This window comes from Crotalus tigris, unplaced genomic scaffold, assembly GCF_016545835.1.
Source record: "Crotalus tigris isolate CLP2741 ecotype Arizona unplaced genomic scaffold, ASM1654583v1 scf7180000017559.9942113025:1136094, whole genome shotgun sequence".
Classification (NCBI taxonomy): domain Eukaryota; kingdom Metazoa; phylum Chordata; class Lepidosauria; order Squamata; family Viperidae; genus Crotalus; species Crotalus tigris.
In genome coordinates, this window is record NW_024096473.1 from 470,507 (window position 1) to 490,612 (window position 20,106).

Here is a 20,106-nt window from a genome sequence, read left to right on the forward strand (position 1 = left end):
GTTGTATCTCTGAACCATCACTAAATGAACTGTTGTAAGTCGAGGTTTCTCCGTATATATCAGCGGTTCTCCACCCGTGGGTCGGGACCCCATTAGGGGTCGAACGACCATTTCACGGGGGTCGCCAAACAACACAGTCCGCCATTTTTCCCCCTTTTCCTTAGCTGTGCTACTCCCTTTTATTCTATTGGCTTTTGAAAGCCAATAGAATAGACTCTCTTGAATAGAGTCTAATTCTATTGGCTTTCAAAAGCCAATAGGAATTGTCCAGGCTGTCTCTGCCCTGCTGAGCCCGCCAAAAGCCCCAGTCTGCAAACGGTGCTGCAAGTTGTCTGCAGCGAAGGCGAGCTGTCTGGAAGTTTCCACCCCTCCCTGCTGAGCAACTACTAAAAATGTAAGTAAAAGAGGGCCAGGGGTGGGAGGTGGGAGGCCGGCAGGCGCAGGGAGGGTTGCTGGTGCGTGTGGGGCCTGGCAGGTGCCTTACCTCCCTTGGGCTGGGCCAGCTGGTGGCCCAGCCGGTGGTCGGCCTGCTCCGTCTCTGCCGCTTGCCAGCTACACCTCGACTGGCGCAGGGGGCGGCACCACGCATGTGCGGCTCTCCCCAGCAGGGAAAGTTCTCGACTTACGGCCGGTTGAGTAGTCCTCAACTTACGACCGGTTGGGTAGTCCTCGACTTACAACCGGTAGGGGATCGCGGCATTAAAAAGGTTGAGAACCACTGGTATATATGGACAAGACTCTACAAGATGACAGACTTAACTTTCCTTTGTCATTTGGGCTATGGGCTATATCATCTAGATCAGGGGTCCCCAATCTGTGGGCCCCAGCCCACTACCGGTCCGTGGCCTATTTGCAATTGGGCTGCGTGAGTGGCTGGCTATTATGTGCGCATGTGTGCGTGCGCGCACAGCCCCACTCGGGACCTCACTCGTGTGAGCGACATGGGTGCTCTCGGGCCCACTCACAAGAGCCACAGGTGCTCATGGGCACACCTGCCCCTCCCACAAAACCATCCCCTCTTCCCCCCCCCACCAGGCCGCCAACTTGGAAAGTTTGGGGAAGTCTGATCTAGACTCTCAGGGTGCAATCTTGACAGTCCACAAGTCTTCAAGTGGCCAAGATTGGACCATCACTCATCTCCGCTAGCTTTACTCCAAACACAAAGTGGTCACTTACTTTGGTTTGATCCTCGGCTTTGAAAACGTAGCAGATGCTTTGCTCATTCGTCGCTCCATCTCTGATCAGGCAGGCAAAGTAACTGGGATCGTGGCTGTTGTGAATCAGTTTGTGGACGTTTTGCGGCCTACACTCAAACAGGCTAGAACAAATCAAAGGATCCCACTGCTGGTTGTTTCCCGAGTCTGCTTCACACCGTATCCTGGCAGGGGAGACATAGATCCGAATTCGGCTAGCGGCGGGGTCTTCCTTCAAAGGTTGAGTGCTGAGTCGGATCTGGGCTACAATCCAAGGAAGCATTGGCATCGTGGTTAAAGGATGCACCGGCAAGGAACCAATCAGCTGAAGGCGGAAATCCACCGAACCATCGCTGGATGCCTCGGGGTTTTTCACTCTGAATGACACAGGTTCCATTTTGAAAAATGGAAAAAGGGTCCATCAACCCAAGTGGTTAGCCAGTCTTGAAATTCTAAAAAGAAAACAAAAATTACATCGTCGATATAATCACTTTTATCCGTTCCAAGAACCACGCCAATAATGAAACGAAACATTCCTACTCCAGTTTTTTTGTTTTGCTCATACAGTGGTATTTATCTTATAACGTTATTCCTGCAGACGAAGAAAAACGGGGCTTTTGAACAACCTGAAAAGGAATTACATCATTCTGTCTTTTTACAAATACAGGTCGTTCCCCGACTTACAACGGTTCACTTAGTGAACGTTGAAAGTTACAACGACGCTGAAAAAGTGACTTATGATACTTTTTTTTCACATGACCTTTGCAGCATCCCCAACAGAGGTGGGATTCAGCCAGTTTGCACTGGTTCAGGAGAACCGGTAGCTAAATTCACCTAAATTCAGAGAACCGGCTGGCTTCTGGAAGTCCAGTCTAGGCCTTGAGGCCTCCCAGGCCTAGAATGGCCCACCGGAAGTGTGTTGATGCCACTTCTAGAAGTCTGTTCTAGGCCTCGGAGGCCTGGAGGAGGCCTCCCAGGCCTAGAACGGCCCACCAGAAGTGCATGATGCCACTTCCAGAAGTCCATTCTAGACATTGGAGGCCTGGAGGAGGCCTCCCAGGCCTAGAATGGCCCACCGGAAGTGCATGATGCCACTTCCGGAAGTCCATTCTAAGCATCAGAGGCCTGGAGGAGGCCTCCCAGGCCTAGAACGGCCCACCAGAAATGCATTGATGTCACTTCCAGAGGTTTGTTCTAGACATCGGAAGCCTGGAGGAGGCCTCCCAGGCCTAGAACGGCCCACTGGAAGTGTGTTGATGCCACTTCTGGAAGTCTGTTCTAGGCCTCGGAGGCCTGGAGGAGGCATCCCAGGCCTAGAACGGCCCATCGGAAGTGCATGATGCCATTTCCAGAAGTCCGTTCTAAGCATCAGAGGCCTGGAGGAGGTCTCCCAGGCCTAGAACGGCCCACCGGAAGTGCATGATGCCACTTCCAGAAGTCCATTCTAGGCATTGGAGGCCTGGAGGAGGCCTAGAACGGCCCATTGGAAGTGCATGATGCCACTTCTGGAAGTCTGTTCTAGGCCTTGGAGGCCTAGGCCTGCATCACATAATAGAACCAGTTGTTCAGGTATCTGAATCCCACCACTGATCCCCATGGTCATGTGAACAAAATTCGGACGCTTGGCCACTGGTTCATATTTATGACGGTGGCAGCATCCCGGGTATGTGATCCCCTTTTGTGACCTTCTGACCAACAAAGTCAATGGGGAAGCCGGATTCACTTAACAACCGACTCATATTTATGACGGTTGCCGTGTCCCGGGGTCACGTGATCCCCTTTTGCGATCTTCGGACAAGCAAAGTCAACGGGGCAGCCGGATTCACTAAACAATCGTGTTATTAACCTAACAAGTTCAGTGATTCATTTAACAACCATGGTAAAGTGGTAAAATGGGGCAAACCTCACTTAACAAACGTCTCACTTAGCGAAGGAAATTTTGGACTCAATCGTAAGTCGAGGACTGCTTTTATCACTTTCGCTCAGGAAAAAAAAAACAAAAAAAAACCCCAAAACCAAATGTATCCTTGAAGTCACCCAAAGTTTAGCCAAGCTCAAAGGCTACTCTCTTTTTTTACTATCCCGTTTTCTGCATAATATGCAAGTAAAATTGGATCTTGAAACAGAGCACCTGCTTCAGCACAGCTTATAAGAGGGGAAAAAAATTAAATAAACCTGATTTCTCTGCAAATACCATTTAAAAGGATCTTGCTAAAGCATGAAACCAAACGCGGATGGGCCAATTCCAATGGGGGTGTCCAACTGTTTTGTCTAAATCCATTTGGATTCTGCTTCCTCACCAAAGGAAAATAAACATTCCCGTTACAACAGTGAAATGCAAAATGACCTTTGCAAAATGTCCAAGAATGCAGTATTTTTTTTAAAAAAATATCTTAGTGAATGGAGATCCAGTACACAGAGGGTTCAGACAATTTGAATAGTTAGTTGGCAAAGGAAGAAAACTAGAGTAAGACTGAAGAAAATAGAGGTTTTGACCCATTGGATGGGATATTATACTATTAATTAGATGTTTGAATACGGTGGAGAATAGATAATTGCTTAGAAATAGAAGTATCATCATAACTAGAAAGATAAGATTGGTAATTAGAATGTTAGATTTTGGTATGAGAAGGGAAACAGGAAAATACTGAGAAGTTTGAAAAAGGGAACCTTTTGGTTATCCAAATATAACTTACTCTGGAATTATAAACAAGAGAGACATTTTGAACACTGATGGGAAATTAAAATTAAAAAAAAGAAGAGAGAAAACAGGATATTGATTGAACATATGGATATTAAGTGCAAATGCAATTAAGATACGTTTGGGTTGGAAAAGATATCTTAAACTGACGTTATTGATATTATCAGAAAAATCTAACAAAGAGGTTGATACTCAATTATATATTTACTAATAAGAATAAGAATTGTATTTGCCTAGTGTGGGAAAACAGATACTATTGGAAAAAAGAGGGGACACATTTGATGGTGTAATATTGGATCTAGACTGAAGAAGTTAATATAGACTATCGAATTACTAATGGACCCAGACAACACGTTGTTTATTAAGTGTTTGACTGTAAAATTAGAAAAGTAATAAAATAATAATAATAATAATAATGATGATGATGATGTTGGAAGGGACCTTGGAGGTCATCTAGTCTTAACCCCCTGCTCAGGCAGGAAACCCTACACCATTTAGGACAAATGGCTGTCCAGTCTCTTCTTAAAAACTTCCAGTGTTGGAGCATTCACCGCTTCTGGAGGCAGGTTGTTCCACTGGTAATAATAATAATAATAATAATAATAATAATAATAATAACAACAATAAAAGACAGAGCCCAAAATTTAGGCCGCTACGCAAAACATTTGTGAAGTGGGTTTTGCCCTATTTTAAGACCTTTTCTTGCCGCAGTTATTAAACGAACTGCAGTTGTTAAATTAGTAACAACACAGTTGTTAAGTGAATCTGGCTTCCTTATTGACCTTGCCTGTCAGAAGGTCACAAAAAAGGATCACACGAACCCCCCCCCCCAGGACACTGCCACCGTCATAAGTACTAGTCAGTTGCCAAGCCTCTGAATTTCGATCACGTGATTAACGGGATGCGGCAAAGGTCATAACGGTGAAAAGCGGTCCTAAGTCAGTTTTTTTTTCCAGTGTCGTTGTAACTTTGCACTGTCACTAAATGAGCTGTTCTAAGTCCTACTAGTTGTGACTTCTGCTGGCTTCAAAGCAAGCAGGGCAAAGAGTAGAGGATTATCTCCTGCAGTTTTTATTTTATTTTATTTTTTTAAAAAAATAAGTCATTCCTTGGATCCCACCGTCCTTTGGGAATTATTTCCATCATGCCAGCAATGCAGCCCAGTGAAAGGGTTCAGATTACTCTGCCGGCTGCAGTGCTGGATGTCAAAGGGATCCCTTTCTCAACAGATCCCCTAGCCAGAATAGAGTGTCACGCACACACATACACAACTTTTCAACAGGCAGGGTCCCCTTTTTATGGGGGAACAACAAGGAACTTGTTGCTAGAAGAGGACAATCAGCCCAGCCAGCAATAAGTTTATGTTTTAATTTATGGGTGATCAACAGAGGAAACCTGAAAACATCAAAGAAAACGCTGAAGTCTCTTTCAAGGTGACATTTTGCCCTGCTGTAAACGTTTGTTGCTTGCAAAAGGGCGGCCAAAGAGCCCCCCCCGCCCAAAAAAACCCCTCAATTACACCTCTTTCCCAAATCTTGAAAAGGTTTTCGGGGGCGTAAGCTAAATAAACGCTCATGCAATTAATCATCAGTGCTTTGGGGGCGGGAAAAAAAAAAGCCCCAAGCAAGAAAATTAAACCCGGTTTACGCACTGATTCATTTATCCAACCTGGAACGGTCAATTCTCAAGCCGCAAAAGGCCAGGAAGGCTTCCAGGAGCTGCCCCTTTAAGCGACTTTTCAAGCCCAGAAGTAAAAAAAAAAAGAAATCTCTTAACTTGCTTCCCGTATTTCTCCTAGTAAAAGTTCGACTTTCACTTTCTCCCCGTTGGCCGTACCTTTTTTTTGTCTTTTCCCTCTGGAGGATTGAAAGCTCCCCCCCACCTCCGGACTGGGTTCCTGCAAACCAACTCAACTTGCTTGTAGACGAGGAAGGCAGAACTGGCAGCTGGGCGCCCCTTTTGCTGAAAGCCAGGCTGCCGGCAGCTCCCTTCGCTAACTCTCGCGGGGCGTGTGAAGCCCGGGCTGCCGGCTCCCTTGCAAAAGAGGCAGAATAGTCGGTCTCTCTTTGCTCTCCTCGCCGGCCGGCCGGCTGCAAAAAAAAGACAAAGGGGAAGTTGGCTTGGAGAAGCCGAGGAGAGGCAAGGAAATGACCCCCCCCCCCCGAGAAGTTAGAGATCTCGTTAAAGGCCGGACGCTCTCCCGGGACCTCGCCTGGCCGGGAGGGGTCCCGCTCCGCCTTACCTGCTCTTCCTTGCGGAGTCTCTCCCCCCCTCCATCCTGGGGGAGGAGCCCAAAGGCGGGGGGAGGGGGGCAAGACGTGCATTTGCACGGAGAGGGGGTGGGTGGGCGAGGGGTAAAAATAGAAAGGTCCGCGGTTGTCCCGGGGGTGGGGGCTTGGCCCGAGAGTGCAGGGCAGAGGTGTGTGTGGGGAGGTCTATGAGCTGGGTGGTTTTCTGGCAGATGTTGCAGGACCCAACAAGGTCACATCATCCGTGCTAGAAGGGGGGGGGAGTTTGGGGAGAGGAGGAAGAGGAGGAGGAAGAAGGTGAGGTCCTTGGTGCTCTCTGAGCTGGATGGTTTTCTGGCAGGCGTCTCGTGACCCAACTAGGGAATGTCATCAGTGCTAGGAGGAAATGAGGTTTGGGAGGAGGAGGAGGAAGGAGAAGAAGGAGAGGTGGAGAAGGAGAAGCAGGAGAGGTGGAGGAGGAGAAGGAAAAGGAGGAGGAGGAGAGGTGGAGAAGGAGAAAGAGAAGAAGGAGAGGAGAGGTGGAGGAGAAGAACAACAAGAGGAAGAAGAACAACAACAAGAGAAGAAGAAGAAGAAGAAGAAGAAGAAGAAGAAGAAGAAGAAGAAGAAGAAGAAGAAGAAGAAGAAGAAGAAGAAGAAGAAGAAGAAGAAGAAGAAGTAACGATGACTGTGGGGTTGTGTTTTGTGCTTTTCTTTCTGATGTTTCATGAGAAACATTCAACTAGGGAATGTCCTCAATGCTGGGAGTGGGATTTGCAGAGAGGAGGAGGAGGAGGAGCAGAAGGGCTGTGAGGTTCTTTGTGTTCTCTGAGCTTGGTGGCTCTCTTGCAAACGCTTCTTCACCCAACTAGGTAACAGCATCAATGCTAGAAGAGAGTAGGGAGGGGAGTGGGGTTTACCAAGAGGAGGAGGTGGAACCCAGAGGCTGTCACGCCTAAGGCAGGACTAGAATTCACGAGTCTCCTGCTTTCTAGCTTGGTGTCCTAACCACTAAGTCACGCTGGCTCTCATCCAGGAAGGAACCTGGTGCAATACTAAAGGAGCCGTTTGAACGACGAGCATCGTAGACTGAGCTCAACTCCGGGGACCATTTGGCGGCAGCTTTCTCTGTGAGGGTAGGAAGTGGTTTGTCTTGGCCTCTGACTTCCTGGGAGGCCTCAACTGAAGGACTAGCCAGGCCCAATGTTGCAGAGTTATTATTATTATTTTTTAATCAGCTAAGTGCTAAGCCCAAGCTGGATAATTGTACATCACAATTAAGCCCTACTGGGGCTTTAATGGGAAAGATGCTTGATTTAAAAAACAAACAAACAACTCTGCTCATTCGTCAACTTCCCGCCGGCTGAAATGTAAAATCCTGCACTCACACATGCAAGTTGCATGCAGAGCAATGCATGCCCAGGGTGTGGAAGAAAACATGAGCTAAAGCTGTCTACTCAGCTGCTGTTTTGATCCCGGAATTTTCCCAGTAGGCTTAACAGAGCTTGAGGGTGTGAGAAACTGACTAGGCCAGGTGATTAGCTAGCAAAAATCACCAGGCCTCCTTTTGCTGCTGCATATAAACTGAGTTAGCAAGGTTGAAATGGTGGTGATGGTGATTGGGGGAGGGGGGTGCACAACACAGGCTTTTAGAGGTAGTCCTCCACTTACGACAGTTCATTTAAGTGAACGTACGATGTTACTAGGGCACCGAAAAAAGTGAATATAGAATAGAATATAGAATAGTCTATAATCCAGTCTAGTCTACTGGAGTCTAATCTAGTCCAAACAAGAGTCTGGAATGTCTAGTATGGAGTTTAGTCTAGAGATCCCATTCTGGATCCAGTCCCAGTGTCTGTTCTAGATCCTACTTTCTGGTTCCTGTTCCAGAAGCACCAGTTCTTGATTCTGTTCTGGACCCCGGGCCAGTCCAAGCATATTCTGGATTCTGCCCTGGATCCTGTCTCCAGAAAAAACAAAAACAAAAAACAAAAACCCTGTTATGGCTCCTGCTCCTAATCCCATCTCTGAGTCTATTCTGGATTCTATTCTTGATCCCATTCCAGAATAAAAGCCTGTTCAGAGCCCACCGATTTGGGGTTTTATTTCAGTCTGTCTATTCTGGATTCTATTCTGGGTCCTGTTCCTTAGTCCATCTATTCTGGATCCTCTTCAGGATCCCCTTTCCCCCCAGAGTCTATTCTGATTCTATTCTGGATCCTCTTCTGGATCCTATTCCAGAGTCTGTTCAGGATTCCATTTTTGATACCTTCCAACAAGCCAAGACAATGGGGAAGTCAGATTCACTCAACAACCTTGTGACTAACTTCCCAACTGCAGATAGATAGATAGATAGATAGATAGATAGATAGATAGATAGATAGATAGATAGGATTAGATAGACAGATGATAGAGAGAGAGATGGACGGACGATAGAGATGATAGGAGACAGAGAATTAAAAATGCTATTTGTGGCTATTTCTAATCCACCGCTTAATTATTGCCAGATTCAAAGTCTGCGTAAAACCAAATGGAAACTTTCGCCTGTTGGCTTCAGGGGCTTTGAATCAGGACAGATTCTTTTCTTATGACATGTTTACTTTCTCAGTCTATTTTTATACTAAAACTTTGTAAGAGTATAAGGGCAGCATTAATTTATAGAAAAGAGCCCGGGAGGGATCCAATAGCGGGACGAAGGAACATTGCGGGCCAGGGATGGTGGCTTTTGCGGAGGAGACAAATTCAGCTGCTTTTATGGGGGGACTTGATGAGTGCACGATTAATGCCACTTTCCAGAAATTGCAAGCTGGTGTGGCATTGTGGTAACAAGTTCATTGCAACAGCACAGGGTGTCCTGTGGTAGTTTAAAGGCTAACAAGCATGCAATGTGGCATGAATTTTCATAAAAGGATTTTAGCAAAAGTATATAGGTGGTCATTTAGTTCAGAATCTATTGATCGCTATCTATCTATCTATCTATCCTATCTATCTAAATCTATACCTATATCAATGTATCTATCTATCTATCTATCTATCTATCTATCTATCTATCTATCTAAATCTATACCTATATCAATGTATCTATCTATCTATCTATCTATCTGTCTGTCTGTCTATCATCTATCTAAATCTATACCTCTATCTATCTATCTATCTATCTATCTATCTATCTATCTGTCTGTCTGTCTGTCTGTCTGTCTGTCTGTCTGTCTGTCTATCATCTATTTAAATCTATACCTCTATCTATCTATCTATCTATCTATCTATCTATCTATCTATCTATCTATCTATCTATCTATCTATCTATCTGTCTGTCTGTCTGTCTATCATCTATCTAAATCTATACCTCTATCTATCTATCTGTCTGTCTGTCTGTCTGTCTATCATCTATCTAAATCTATACCTCTATCTATCTATCTATCTATCTATCTATCTATCTATCTATCTATCTATCTATCTATCTCTATATCAATCTATCTTTATCTATCTATCTATCTGTCTGTCTGTCTGTCTGTCTGTCTATCATCTTTGTCGGCCTATCATTATCCATCCATCCATTCATCATCTTTGTCTATCATTATCTATCCATCCATTCATCCAATCATCTTTGTCTATCATTATCTATCTATCTATCTATCTATCTATCTATCTATCTATCTATCTATCATCTTTGTCAGTCTATCATTATCTACCCATCCATCCATCCGCCTATCATCTTTGTCTATCATTATCTATCTATCCATCCATCACCCCTCCCTCCATCACCTCTCCCTCCATCCTTTCCTTCCTTCCTTCCTTCCTTCCTTCCTTCCTTCCTTCCTCCCTCCCTCCCTCCCTCCCTCTCTCTCTTTCTTTCCTCCAGATATGAGTTATTTCAAATATTGACAACCCAAAGAATAGGCTCCAGTCAACAGAATGTGCATTACAATCTAAGCAGCGTTACAGATTTCAACATATGCCGGAACTGGCTTTAGTTTCACAGCTTTATTTAAAAACTTTCACTTCTGCCTAGTCCCACTGACTCATTGCTTTGCATTAACTGCACCACCAGCTCAAAATAAGACATCCTGTCTCCTTCCACACTTCACGTACACCCTGTTTTCACCAGTAACACAAAAGACACCCCAAGCAGCCGAAAATACAAGAAAACATTTAATCGTTTCGCCTGTGATTGACAAAAGACAACGCCATTTGAAGTGATTGTAAACAAGCTTCATCTTTATAAGCAAATAAATTTTTAAAAACCCACAGTGGTCTTCCTAGCGTGAATATATGAGTTTCTAAAAGCCAGTTGCATTGACCATCAAGTACCAGTACACAATGAGCTTCATCCTGATTAGAAATCATCAGACATAATGTATATATACCCAGATCCTTTGCAAGGGTAGGCAACCTTGGCTTTTATGACTCGAGGACTTCAACTCCCAGAATTCCTGAGCCAGCATGGGGAAGTATGGCCCCTTCATGACTCATGGACTTCAACTCCCAGAATTCCTGAGCCAGCCATGCTGAGGGGAAAGGGAGAGGTTTCCAAGCTGAGCCATGCTGGCTCAGGAATTCTGGGAGCTGAAGTCCACGAGCCATAAAAGAGCCAAGGTTGCCTACCCCTGACCTAGAGAAACATATGAAAGCATAATTAATGTTAATTAATGTAGACTTTATTAGTTTAGAGCAGGAATAGGCAACCTTGGCTCTTTTATGACTCATGGACTTCAACTCCCAGAATTCCTGAGCCAGCCATGCTGAGGGGAATGGGAGAGGTTTCCAAGCTGAGCCATGCTGGCTCAGGAATTCTGGGAATTGAAGTCCATGAGTCATAAAAGAGCCAAGGTTGCCTACCCCAGTTCTATGGGGTTCAAAACCTGCATTTTATTGAATGTTCAGACCTTTGAACTTTTTAAATATCATTCCCCCCCTTTTATATTTTCCTTAGTTTAGTTTCTTAACTTTGTCCAAGGCCCAGAATTAAATCTTGACTGGCTCAAGGTTGACTCAGCCTTCCATCCTTCTGAGGTCGGTAAAATGAGACCCAGATTGTTGGGGGGCAAAAGGCTGACTCTGTAAACCGTTTATAGAGGGCCGTAAAGCGGTATATAAGTCTAACTCAGTGGTTCTCAACCTTTTTAATGCCGCGATCCCCAACTGGTCGTAAGTCGAGGACTACTCAACCGGTCGTAAGTCGAGGACTACTCAACTGGTGCAGAGCCGTTTGCAGAATGGGACTTTTGGCGGGCTCAACAGGACAGAGACAGCCCGGGCAATTCCTATTGGCTTTTGAAAGCCAATAGAATTAGACTCTATTCAAGAGAGTCTATTCTATTGGCTTTCAAAAGCCAATAGAATAAAAGGGAGGAGCACAGCTAAGGAAAAGGGGGGAAAAAATGGCGAACTGCGTTGTTTGGTGACCCCCATGAAATGGTCGTTCGACCCCAAATGGGATCCCGACCCACAGGTTGAGAACCACTGGTCTAAGTGCTATTGCCTGTGGTATTTACACAACAGAATCTTCCCGTCTTGGTTGAAAAACTTTGATTACGTGAACATGCCATGGTTTTATTAGAAGAAAAATCACCTTTAAGTTGTCTGACAATTTAGCCATGGGAAACTTCTTTACCAACTGGATCACTCGCTCAGCCAGTCATTCCGTAAAGAAATTAAATGTCCCTCCCCACTTTATGCATTTTATTTAAGAATACACTATATGGAGATTAAAAGAAGCACAGGTGTGATCACTCCGGTTTCGGCTGCAGTTTGTTCTTCTCTGGCTCGAAGAAATATTTTTCAAGAGCGCTGGTCAGTTCATCCAGTTCTTGCTTCAGCGTTTCAAAATCACTAAAATGAGAATAAGTTGCAGTTAAGATTTAAGCTTCACTTTATAGAGACACTCAAATGCAGAGAGGTGTTAATTCCTTGTGAAGAATGGCAGCAGTCTCCTTTAGGATTGTTAGGACAGATCTAAAGCCTATCAGATAAATCTCTTAACTACAGTCTAATTCAGGGGTAGGCAATCTTGGCTCTTTTATGGCTCGTGGACTTCAACTCCCAGAATTCCTGAGACAGCAGGGCTCAGCATGGAAACCTCTCCCTTTCCCCTCAGCATGGCCGGCTCAGGAATTCTGGGAGTTGAAGTCCACAAGTCATAAAAGAGCCAAGGTTACCTACGTCTGGGCTAGGCCTAGGCTGATTGATGACTCGTGGACTTCAACTCCCAGAATTCCTGAGCCAGCAGGGCTCAGCTTGGAAACCTCTCCTTTCCCCTCAGTGTGGCTGGCTCAGGAATTCTGGGAGTTGAAGTCCACGAGTCATAAAAGAGCCAAGGCTGCCTACCCCTGCTCTAAATTAATAACATCTACATTAATTAACATTAATTATGCTTTCATATGTTCCTCTAGGCCAGGGGTAGGCAACCTTGGCTCTTTTATGGCTCGTGGACTTCAACTCCCAGAATTCCTGAGCCAGCACGGCTCAGCATGGAAACCTCTCCCTTTCCCCTCAGCATGGCTGGCTCAGGAATTCTGGGAGTTGAAGTCCACCAGTCATAAAAGAGCCAAGGTTGCCTACCCCTGGTCTAATTGAACAAATATAATGCCGAATTTCCTTATTATAATCGCTTCTTTGGGGAATTTTATGGGAAGGACCATTTAGGTTGAAAAGCTCTGCTTATCTGCATGCAGAAATCCAGAATAACACATCTAAAACAAACAGCTGTCTAGACACTGTTTAAACACATAAGGCAGGTAAGACAATCACCTTTCCAAAAGTTTAGCTGTGAAACTGTTCTTATTAAGAAAAATTAGTCACTCAGCCATTTCATTGGCGACTCAATTAGAGTACAATTTTCTTATTTACGGCATTTGGTCGAGAACCAGGCTGGTGTAATGGTTAAGGTACCGGGATAAAAACCAAAAGACAGTGAGTTCTAGTCCTGTTTTAGGTATGAAAGCTGATTGGGTGATTTTGGGGCCAATCACCAGGAGATGGTGAATTCTAGTCCTGCTTTAGGTACGAAAGTCGATTGAGTGATTTTAGGCCAATTGCCAGGAGACGGTGAATTCTAGTCCTGCTTTAGGTATAAAAGCTGATTGGGTGATTTTGGGACAATTGCCAGGAGATGGTGAATTCTAGTCCTGCTTTAGGTATGAAAGCTGATTGGGTGATTTCGGGCCAATTGCCAGGAGATGGTGAATTCTAGTCTTACTTTAGGTATGAAAGCTGATTGGGTGATTTTGGGGCCAATCACCAGGAGATGGTGAATTCTAGTCCTGCTTTAGGTATGAAAGCTGATTGGGTGATTTCAGGCCAATCACCAGGAGATGGTGAATTCTAGTCCTGCTTTAGGTATGAAAGCTGATTGGGTGATTTTGGGGCCAATCACCAGGAGATGGTGAATTCTAGTCCTGCTTTAGGTACGAAAGTCGATTGAGTGATTTTAGGCCAATTGCCAGGAGACGGTGAATTCTAGTCCTGCTTTAGGTATAAAAGCTGATTGGGTGATTTTGGGACAATTGCCAGGAAATGGTGAATTCTAGTCCTGCTTTAGGTATGAAAGCTGATTGGGTGATTTCGGGCCAATCGCCAGGAGTGGTGAATTCTAGTCCTGCTTTAGGTATGAAAGCTGATTGGGTGATTTCAAGCCAATCACCAGGAGATGGTGAATTCTAGTCCTGCTTTAGGTATGAAAGCTGATTGGGTGATTTCAGGCCAATCACCAGAAGATAGTGAATTCTAGTCTTACTTTAGGTATGAAAGCTGATTGGGTGATTTTAAGCCAATCCCTTTCTCTCAGTTCCCCTACCTAATAATGTAGTTGCTGTGGAGAACATAGGAGAAGGAAAAAGTATTAGATAGGTTCAAGGCTTTGAATTGCTTATAAAGTAATAAAGGCAGGCTAAAAAAAATAATCTAATAACAAAATTTGAATTCCACGTCTCCTCAAAACAGTGGAAGGGAGAATAAATTAGCTCATTACTTCTTGCCTTACTAAGCCCATTTGTTACACAAAGGCGAAATGTGAAATTATTTCCTGAAGGATACCCAAATGTGTGTGCCTTTTCCCTGATATGCCGGATTAAACCAATTTTATTATAAGCCACCCACAGTCACTTAGGTGTCCGGAGCGGCTGTATAAATCAAGTAAATCTGAATCATATATATCCATGCATTGTGTTGCGTGCTTTGTTTGTATTTGTTTATTCGCAAGGTAGGTCTCGTTCTCTCTCCCTTTCTCCCTCCCTCCCTTCTTTTTCTTTCTTTCCTTTCCTTCCTTTCTTTTAATGAGAATTTCCTATTTTTAAATAAAATAAAATAAAATAAATCCAAACTATACCTGTTTCCCGGAGGTGCGCAAAGTTCTGCATAATATTTGATTTTGGGCTCAGTCCCGCTAGTTCTCATTGTAGCCACACATCCGTTATCGAACGTAAAGGTGATCATTTGGCTGCTCTCACTCGTGGGGAGCACCTGAGACCAGAGAAGGGCAAGAGCACTTAAGACTTATAGACCGCTTTGCAGTGCTTCACAGCCCCCTCTAAGCGGTTTACAGAGTGAGCCTGTTGACCCCCAGCAATCAGAGTCCTCATTTTATCGATCTCGGAAGGATGGAAGGCTGAGTCAAGCTTGAGCCGTTGAGAATCGAACTGCTGGCAGTGGGCAGAGTTAGCCTGCAATGCTGCATTCTAACCACTCAGAAGGAAACGCACGAAAATCACAAAGCAAACCATAAACGATCCGTTGGGAAAAAGAGTTGCGTCCACCTTTCTGAAGTCCTGCACGTTCTTACGATTTCCTTGAACGCTTCCTTCTTATTCCCATTTTAACCTAGTTAGACTCGGGAGCGAAGTCCGCAAAACGTACACCGAGTAGAAGTAAGGAAAGAACGTCTTACTTCCCTGGAGATTCTCGGTTCGTCTCACAGATGCTTTTTTCAAGAAGCAGTTGGACTTTCTGAGTTTTCCCTTGGGAAAGAAGCACAAAACTTTTCCCATGAAGGGAAGAACTGAAGAAGCTTCTGGGATGGGAAGCGAAAAGCCTTCAACCAAAGAACGAAGAAAGCCCAGTTGCTTTTTTTTTAAAAAACAACAACAACAACAAGCACCTTTGAGAGAAGGAGAGAACTCATAAATCTGGGGGGGAAAAATCAACAACAACAAGATTTCAAGGAATACAGTGGAAAAACTTGCCAGCTACTTACAGCTAATTTATCATCCCGGTTACTGTCATAGCCAGTGGTCAGATCTCTGACTCCAGAGACGGGGAATTTTCCACACGTTTTGGGGTAGGTGTTTTCCCCCTCGTAATTCCGAAGCTTCTCAAACAGCGCCGTGACGATCTTCTGATCGTAACAAAGGAAATAGGAAGATTTGGTGATGTGATAACCGTATCTATATAGACAGAGAAAAAAAAGCAGGAAAAATTTGCACTCTCGAGTAGCAGGGGACAAGTTGCAACACAAACATGAATGCACATAGACAGGGCTGGTGTGTAAACAGGAAGTCCTGACTTAACGACTGTAAGTGAGCCCATAATGTCTTCTGCTAAGGGAGACATTTGTTAAGTGAGCTTGGCTTCGTTTTACGACCTTTCTTGGTACACTTATTAAGTGAATCGCTGCCATTGTTAAGTTAGTAACTCAGTTGATTTTTTTTCTTATATAAATATTTTTATTGAGTTTTATAAAGGTAATAAGGGGATAGGGTCAAAAAAGGTAAGACAACGGGAAACATACAAAAAGGTTAGACCGGGGAAAAGGGATAACACAAAAGTGGGATTAATCCCACAAAATAACATCGCTTCAGCAAAGTCTACCAGTCTGGGTTTACATATTAAATCTTAATAATTACTCTATTATTAAACAACTTTCCATATAATCACGTAAATAACAAATTAGTCAATAAATCTCATTCATTTCACTACTTGAATTCTTGTTTTTTTTGTTGTTGCTTAATATTAATTAATTATAATCACTTAAAAATAATAATATATTACATATTAATTATAGTTTACCATATTATTTAAGATCACAAATATACAAAGAGGAAGAAGAAATAAGAACAAATTCATACAAATAATCATGGAATATAAATACCATTTATCAACTGATATTATTTTTTTTAATTATTTTTATTAATCAATTGATATTTTATCAATTATCTCTTTAAATTTCATAACCTTTTCTCACTCTAGCGTGTTTCTAACCAATAATAAAAATTTCCCCATGTTTTAAAGCAAATTGTGTCTTCTTTCTCTTTCATTTCTAAAGTCAGTCTATCCATTTCTGCACATTCGAGTATTTCTCTTATTATAGCCTGGTCAGATGGTAAATTTTCATTTTTCCAAAATTGGGCAAATATTATTCTTGCAGCTGTCAGCACATGCAATATTAAATACTCATTCTCTTTTCCATAATTCAAACCTAATATTCATAACAAACAGAGAATAACTCTGTTGTTAAGTGAATCTGACAAGCCTTTGCTTGTCAGAAATGTTTTAGATACTTAAATGTGACTGAATGTAAAAAAATTATTTCAAAAAAATGTTTTAAATAAGAGTTAAAGGACTAGATGACTAGATGTATTGAATGGAATGTTTAAAGATTAAAGATTAAATATATTCTTAATTATGGTTAAAAAGAATAAGAAATTAAGGAAATAAATATATATTAGCCTAGGAGGGGATATATATTTTAAATAGTATGTTATTTCTTATGTTTCTTTATTCTTGCTCTCCTTTCTTTTTCCTCTTCTCTCTTTTTTTTCATTGTTTTATCTATTTCTTAAGAAATGTAAAAGTGTGAGATGGCTTATGTGGAAAAAATAGAGTTAAATTTGTAAATGTAAAATGTAATTAATTTTTGAGAAAATCTTCACCAGTAAGAATATCTAGAATTTGGCGGGAGAAATAAACTAAAATAAGGATTGTTAACAGGACCTATGATAAGGCAACCAGAATGCTTGAATAGAAAAGAAATATTATACTAATATGATGATTATTTTTAGGAATATTGGGGGAAAAATTATACAGTACATTCAATTGTTATTTCTCGAAACAGTAAGAATTGTATTAAATCAATGTTTGCAAAAGAGGTTGCTTTGGGGAAAGGAAATCAACTAAAATTAATATGTGGAATATGGATTATAGATTATTAATGATTGTTTTATAAATGTAATCCAGGCAACACACTGTTCGCCAATTATTGAGTGATTTATGTATTTTTTTAAAAAATCAATAAAATATATTTTTAAAAAAAGGTTGCAAAAGGGGATCACATGACCCCGGGGATGCTGCAACCGTCGTAAATACGAGTCAGTTGCCAAGAATCTGAATTTTGATCATGTGGCCGTCGGAATGCAGCAATGGTTGTTAAGTGTGAAAAATGGTCGTTGGTCACTTTTTTCAGCCCCATTGTAACCTCGAACAGTCACTAAGGAAACTGTTATGGTTCCGACAGATGAAACTCTTCAAAGAGCTTCGAGGCATTGTTTACCTTAAAGGATCTTTTATTCGAGAAACAAAGTATCGGCACTACATAGTTAAAGCCAAAAACTGAATTCTCCTCCCCTGAGCACAAAGTAGTAAAGCACAATTCCCTCCTCCAGTTAACAGTAATAAATCACATTCTCCAATTAGTTTGAAATGCAGGCTTCCCCTCCAGTTCTCCAGCTCCGCCAATCTTTACCATCTCTTATTTCAATAACCTTGGTTCTCACACTAGGTCCAGTATTGTTATGTCTAGCTAAACTCTCATGCACATTCCTCCCCCCAGCATCATCTAACTCTAACTCTAAGAGTAAAACATAAGAAGAAAATGGTTGCATCTCCAACTGTTGTCCAAGCAAAATATCCGATGTTAGCAGCGTTGACATCACTGCTGTTAAATTGAGGACTATCTGTAAGGTAAATGTAAAAAACATTCAGCAGTTCGTTCAGTTATACTCACTCTGTGTAAATGTTTTTCAGCTGTTGAGACAGAGTCACGTTCTTGGTGGCCAAAAAGCTAGACATCTCCGCGGTTATGACGGCCGCGCTGATGCCATCTTTATCCAGTACTAGGGGGCTGCACATGTATCCTGAAAGTTTACAGAAAGAAAACCAAAAACTGTTTGTAAAAATACTCCGACTGCAAGTGCACATAAAATAGTTTTCATACTGTAAGGGACACAGACTGCAAACCTGCTTTAATTCGGTGCGCTAATTAGCCTTGTTTGGTAAAGAGGATTGCAAATGAAATCTTTGATGAAATCACAGACGGAAGAATAATTTGGCTTGAGGAAAGAGTACAGCTTCCATCCTCTGTAGCAATAAGCAGCCTGTATTCATTTTTAATAGCAGAGAATATTTGTAACTCAAGGTTGAACTGTGGGGTCCTTGGTGCTCTCTGAGCTGGGTGGTTTTTTTGCAGACGTTTCATGATCCAACTAGATAACATGATCAGTGGTATAAGCTGCACTAGATACCTGAATTAATCTCCCTTCCCTTCTAGCACTGATGCTGTTACCTAGTTGGGTCATGAAACATCTATAAAGAAATAATCAAGCTCAGAGAGCAGCAAGGACCCCACAAGTTGCCTTCCTCCTCTTCCTCTTCAAATTCCTCCTCCTCTTTCTCAAACTCCATCCCCTTCTACCACTGATGATGTTAGTTAGTTGGGTCATGAAATGTCTGCAAGTCAACAACCCAGCTCAGAGAGCACCAAGGACCCCACAGTTGTCATCCTTCTCTTCCTCCTTCTCCTCCTCTTCCTCCTCCAACTCATCCTGCTCAAACGTCTCCCTTTCCTCCTCCTCAAACTTCATCCCCTTCTAGCACTGTTGATGTTACCTAATTGGGTCATGAAACGTCTGCAAGAAAACCACCCAGCTCAGAGAGCACCAAGGACCCCATAGATTGTCCTTAAGATTGATGTGTTTAACCTAAATACTGCTTGTATTGCAGTTTTAAAAGACATCTTATCCTTTTAAAAGCAAAGGTGAGAAAGATTTTCCTTTCATCCTTTACTGAAATAAAGGGATGTTCCACGCAACATGCAAAAAAGGTACTTCTGACGGCTAATAAGAATGACAGAGCAACCTTATATTATTTTGCAGATAAGGACAAAAGTTATCCCAAAGATGCTTTTTTACAAGGCAACTGGACTTTCTTGTTTTTCTTGGAAGACGTTTTGCTTCTCATCTGGAAGGAAGTCAGAGCTGTAGCAGCTTCTTGGATGAGAAACAAAACATTGAATGTTTTTGCATTGACAACAGAGGGAAATGTAGCCATCTTTTATATTTTGCTTTTAGAGTTAGATGATGCAGGGAGGAGGGGATGTGAACGAGAGTCCAGCTAGACATAACAACACTAGACCTATCGTGAGAATCAAGGTTATTGTAAGCAGAGCGGATAAGGAATTGGCGGTCTGGAGAGCTGGAGAGGAAGCCCACACTTCAAGCTAATTGGGGAATGTGATTTATGACTGTTAATTGGAGGAGGGAATCGTGCTTTGATACTGTATGCCCTGGGGAGGGGAATTCAGTTTGTGGCTTCGATTACGCAGTGCCGATGTTACGTCACTCAACATGAAGATTCTTTAAGGTAAACAATGCCTCAAAGTTCTTTTGAAGAGTTTCATCTGTCAGAACCATGACATTATAGCTATGTTCCTTGACTATTTCATAATAAGCATATTACCGATGGCTTCTTCAAAAGCGAATAAGACATTTTTCCCTTGGTCTATCAGCTGCTTGGCGCGGTTTCCCATCCACTTAAATCCTGTTAGTGTTTCCTGTATTGATCAAAGTTCAGTGATAAAATATATGAGAACAGAAGGGAAATTCCTTTCAAAGATATACCTACAAAAGATACATTTATTAGCTCCTAAGCAGAGATAGGCAACCTTGGCTCTTTTATGACTCGTGGACTTCAATTCCCAGAATTCCTGAGCCAGCACGGCTCAGCTTGGAAACTCTCTCTTTTCCCCTCAGCATGGCTGGCTCAGGAATTCTGGGAA

General features: G+C 42.7%; 2 protein-coding genes across 6 annotated transcripts in view; both read right to left on the reverse strand.

Moving 5' to 3' along the window:
* The window catches only part of TBC1D1 (TBC1 domain family member 1), an 84,190-nt gene extending 78,149 nt beyond the window's left edge, over positions 1-6,041 (reverse strand). For all 5 annotated transcript variants that reach the window (XM_039347515.1, XM_039347496.1, XM_039347508.1 and 2 more), the window contains exons 1-2: positions 5,731-6,041; positions 1,177-1,645 (exon numbers count right to left, since the gene is read on the reverse strand). In XM_039347515.1, the coding sequence (XP_039203449.1) occupies positions 1,177-1,590 (414 nt within the window). In that variant the 5' untranslated portion in view covers positions 1,591-1,645; positions 5,731-6,041. The remainder of the gene's footprint in view (positions 1-1,176; positions 1,646-5,730) is intronic.
* Positions 6,042-11,654: 5,613 nt separating this feature from the next.
* PGM2 (phosphoglucomutase 2) overlaps positions 11,655-20,106 on the reverse strand; it is a 31,448-nt gene continuing 22,996 nt past the window's right edge. Inside the window, exons 10-14 of the mRNA XM_039347545.1 lie at positions 19,788-19,881; positions 18,058-18,187; positions 15,313-15,502; positions 14,449-14,582; positions 11,655-11,954 (exon numbers count right to left, since the gene is read on the reverse strand). Of these exons, the coding sequence (XP_039203479.1) occupies positions 11,852-11,954; positions 14,449-14,582; positions 15,313-15,502; positions 18,058-18,187; positions 19,788-19,881 (651 nt within the window). The 3' untranslated portion in view covers positions 11,655-11,851. The remainder of the gene's footprint in view (positions 11,955-14,448; positions 14,583-15,312; positions 15,503-18,057; positions 18,188-19,787; positions 19,882-20,106) is intronic.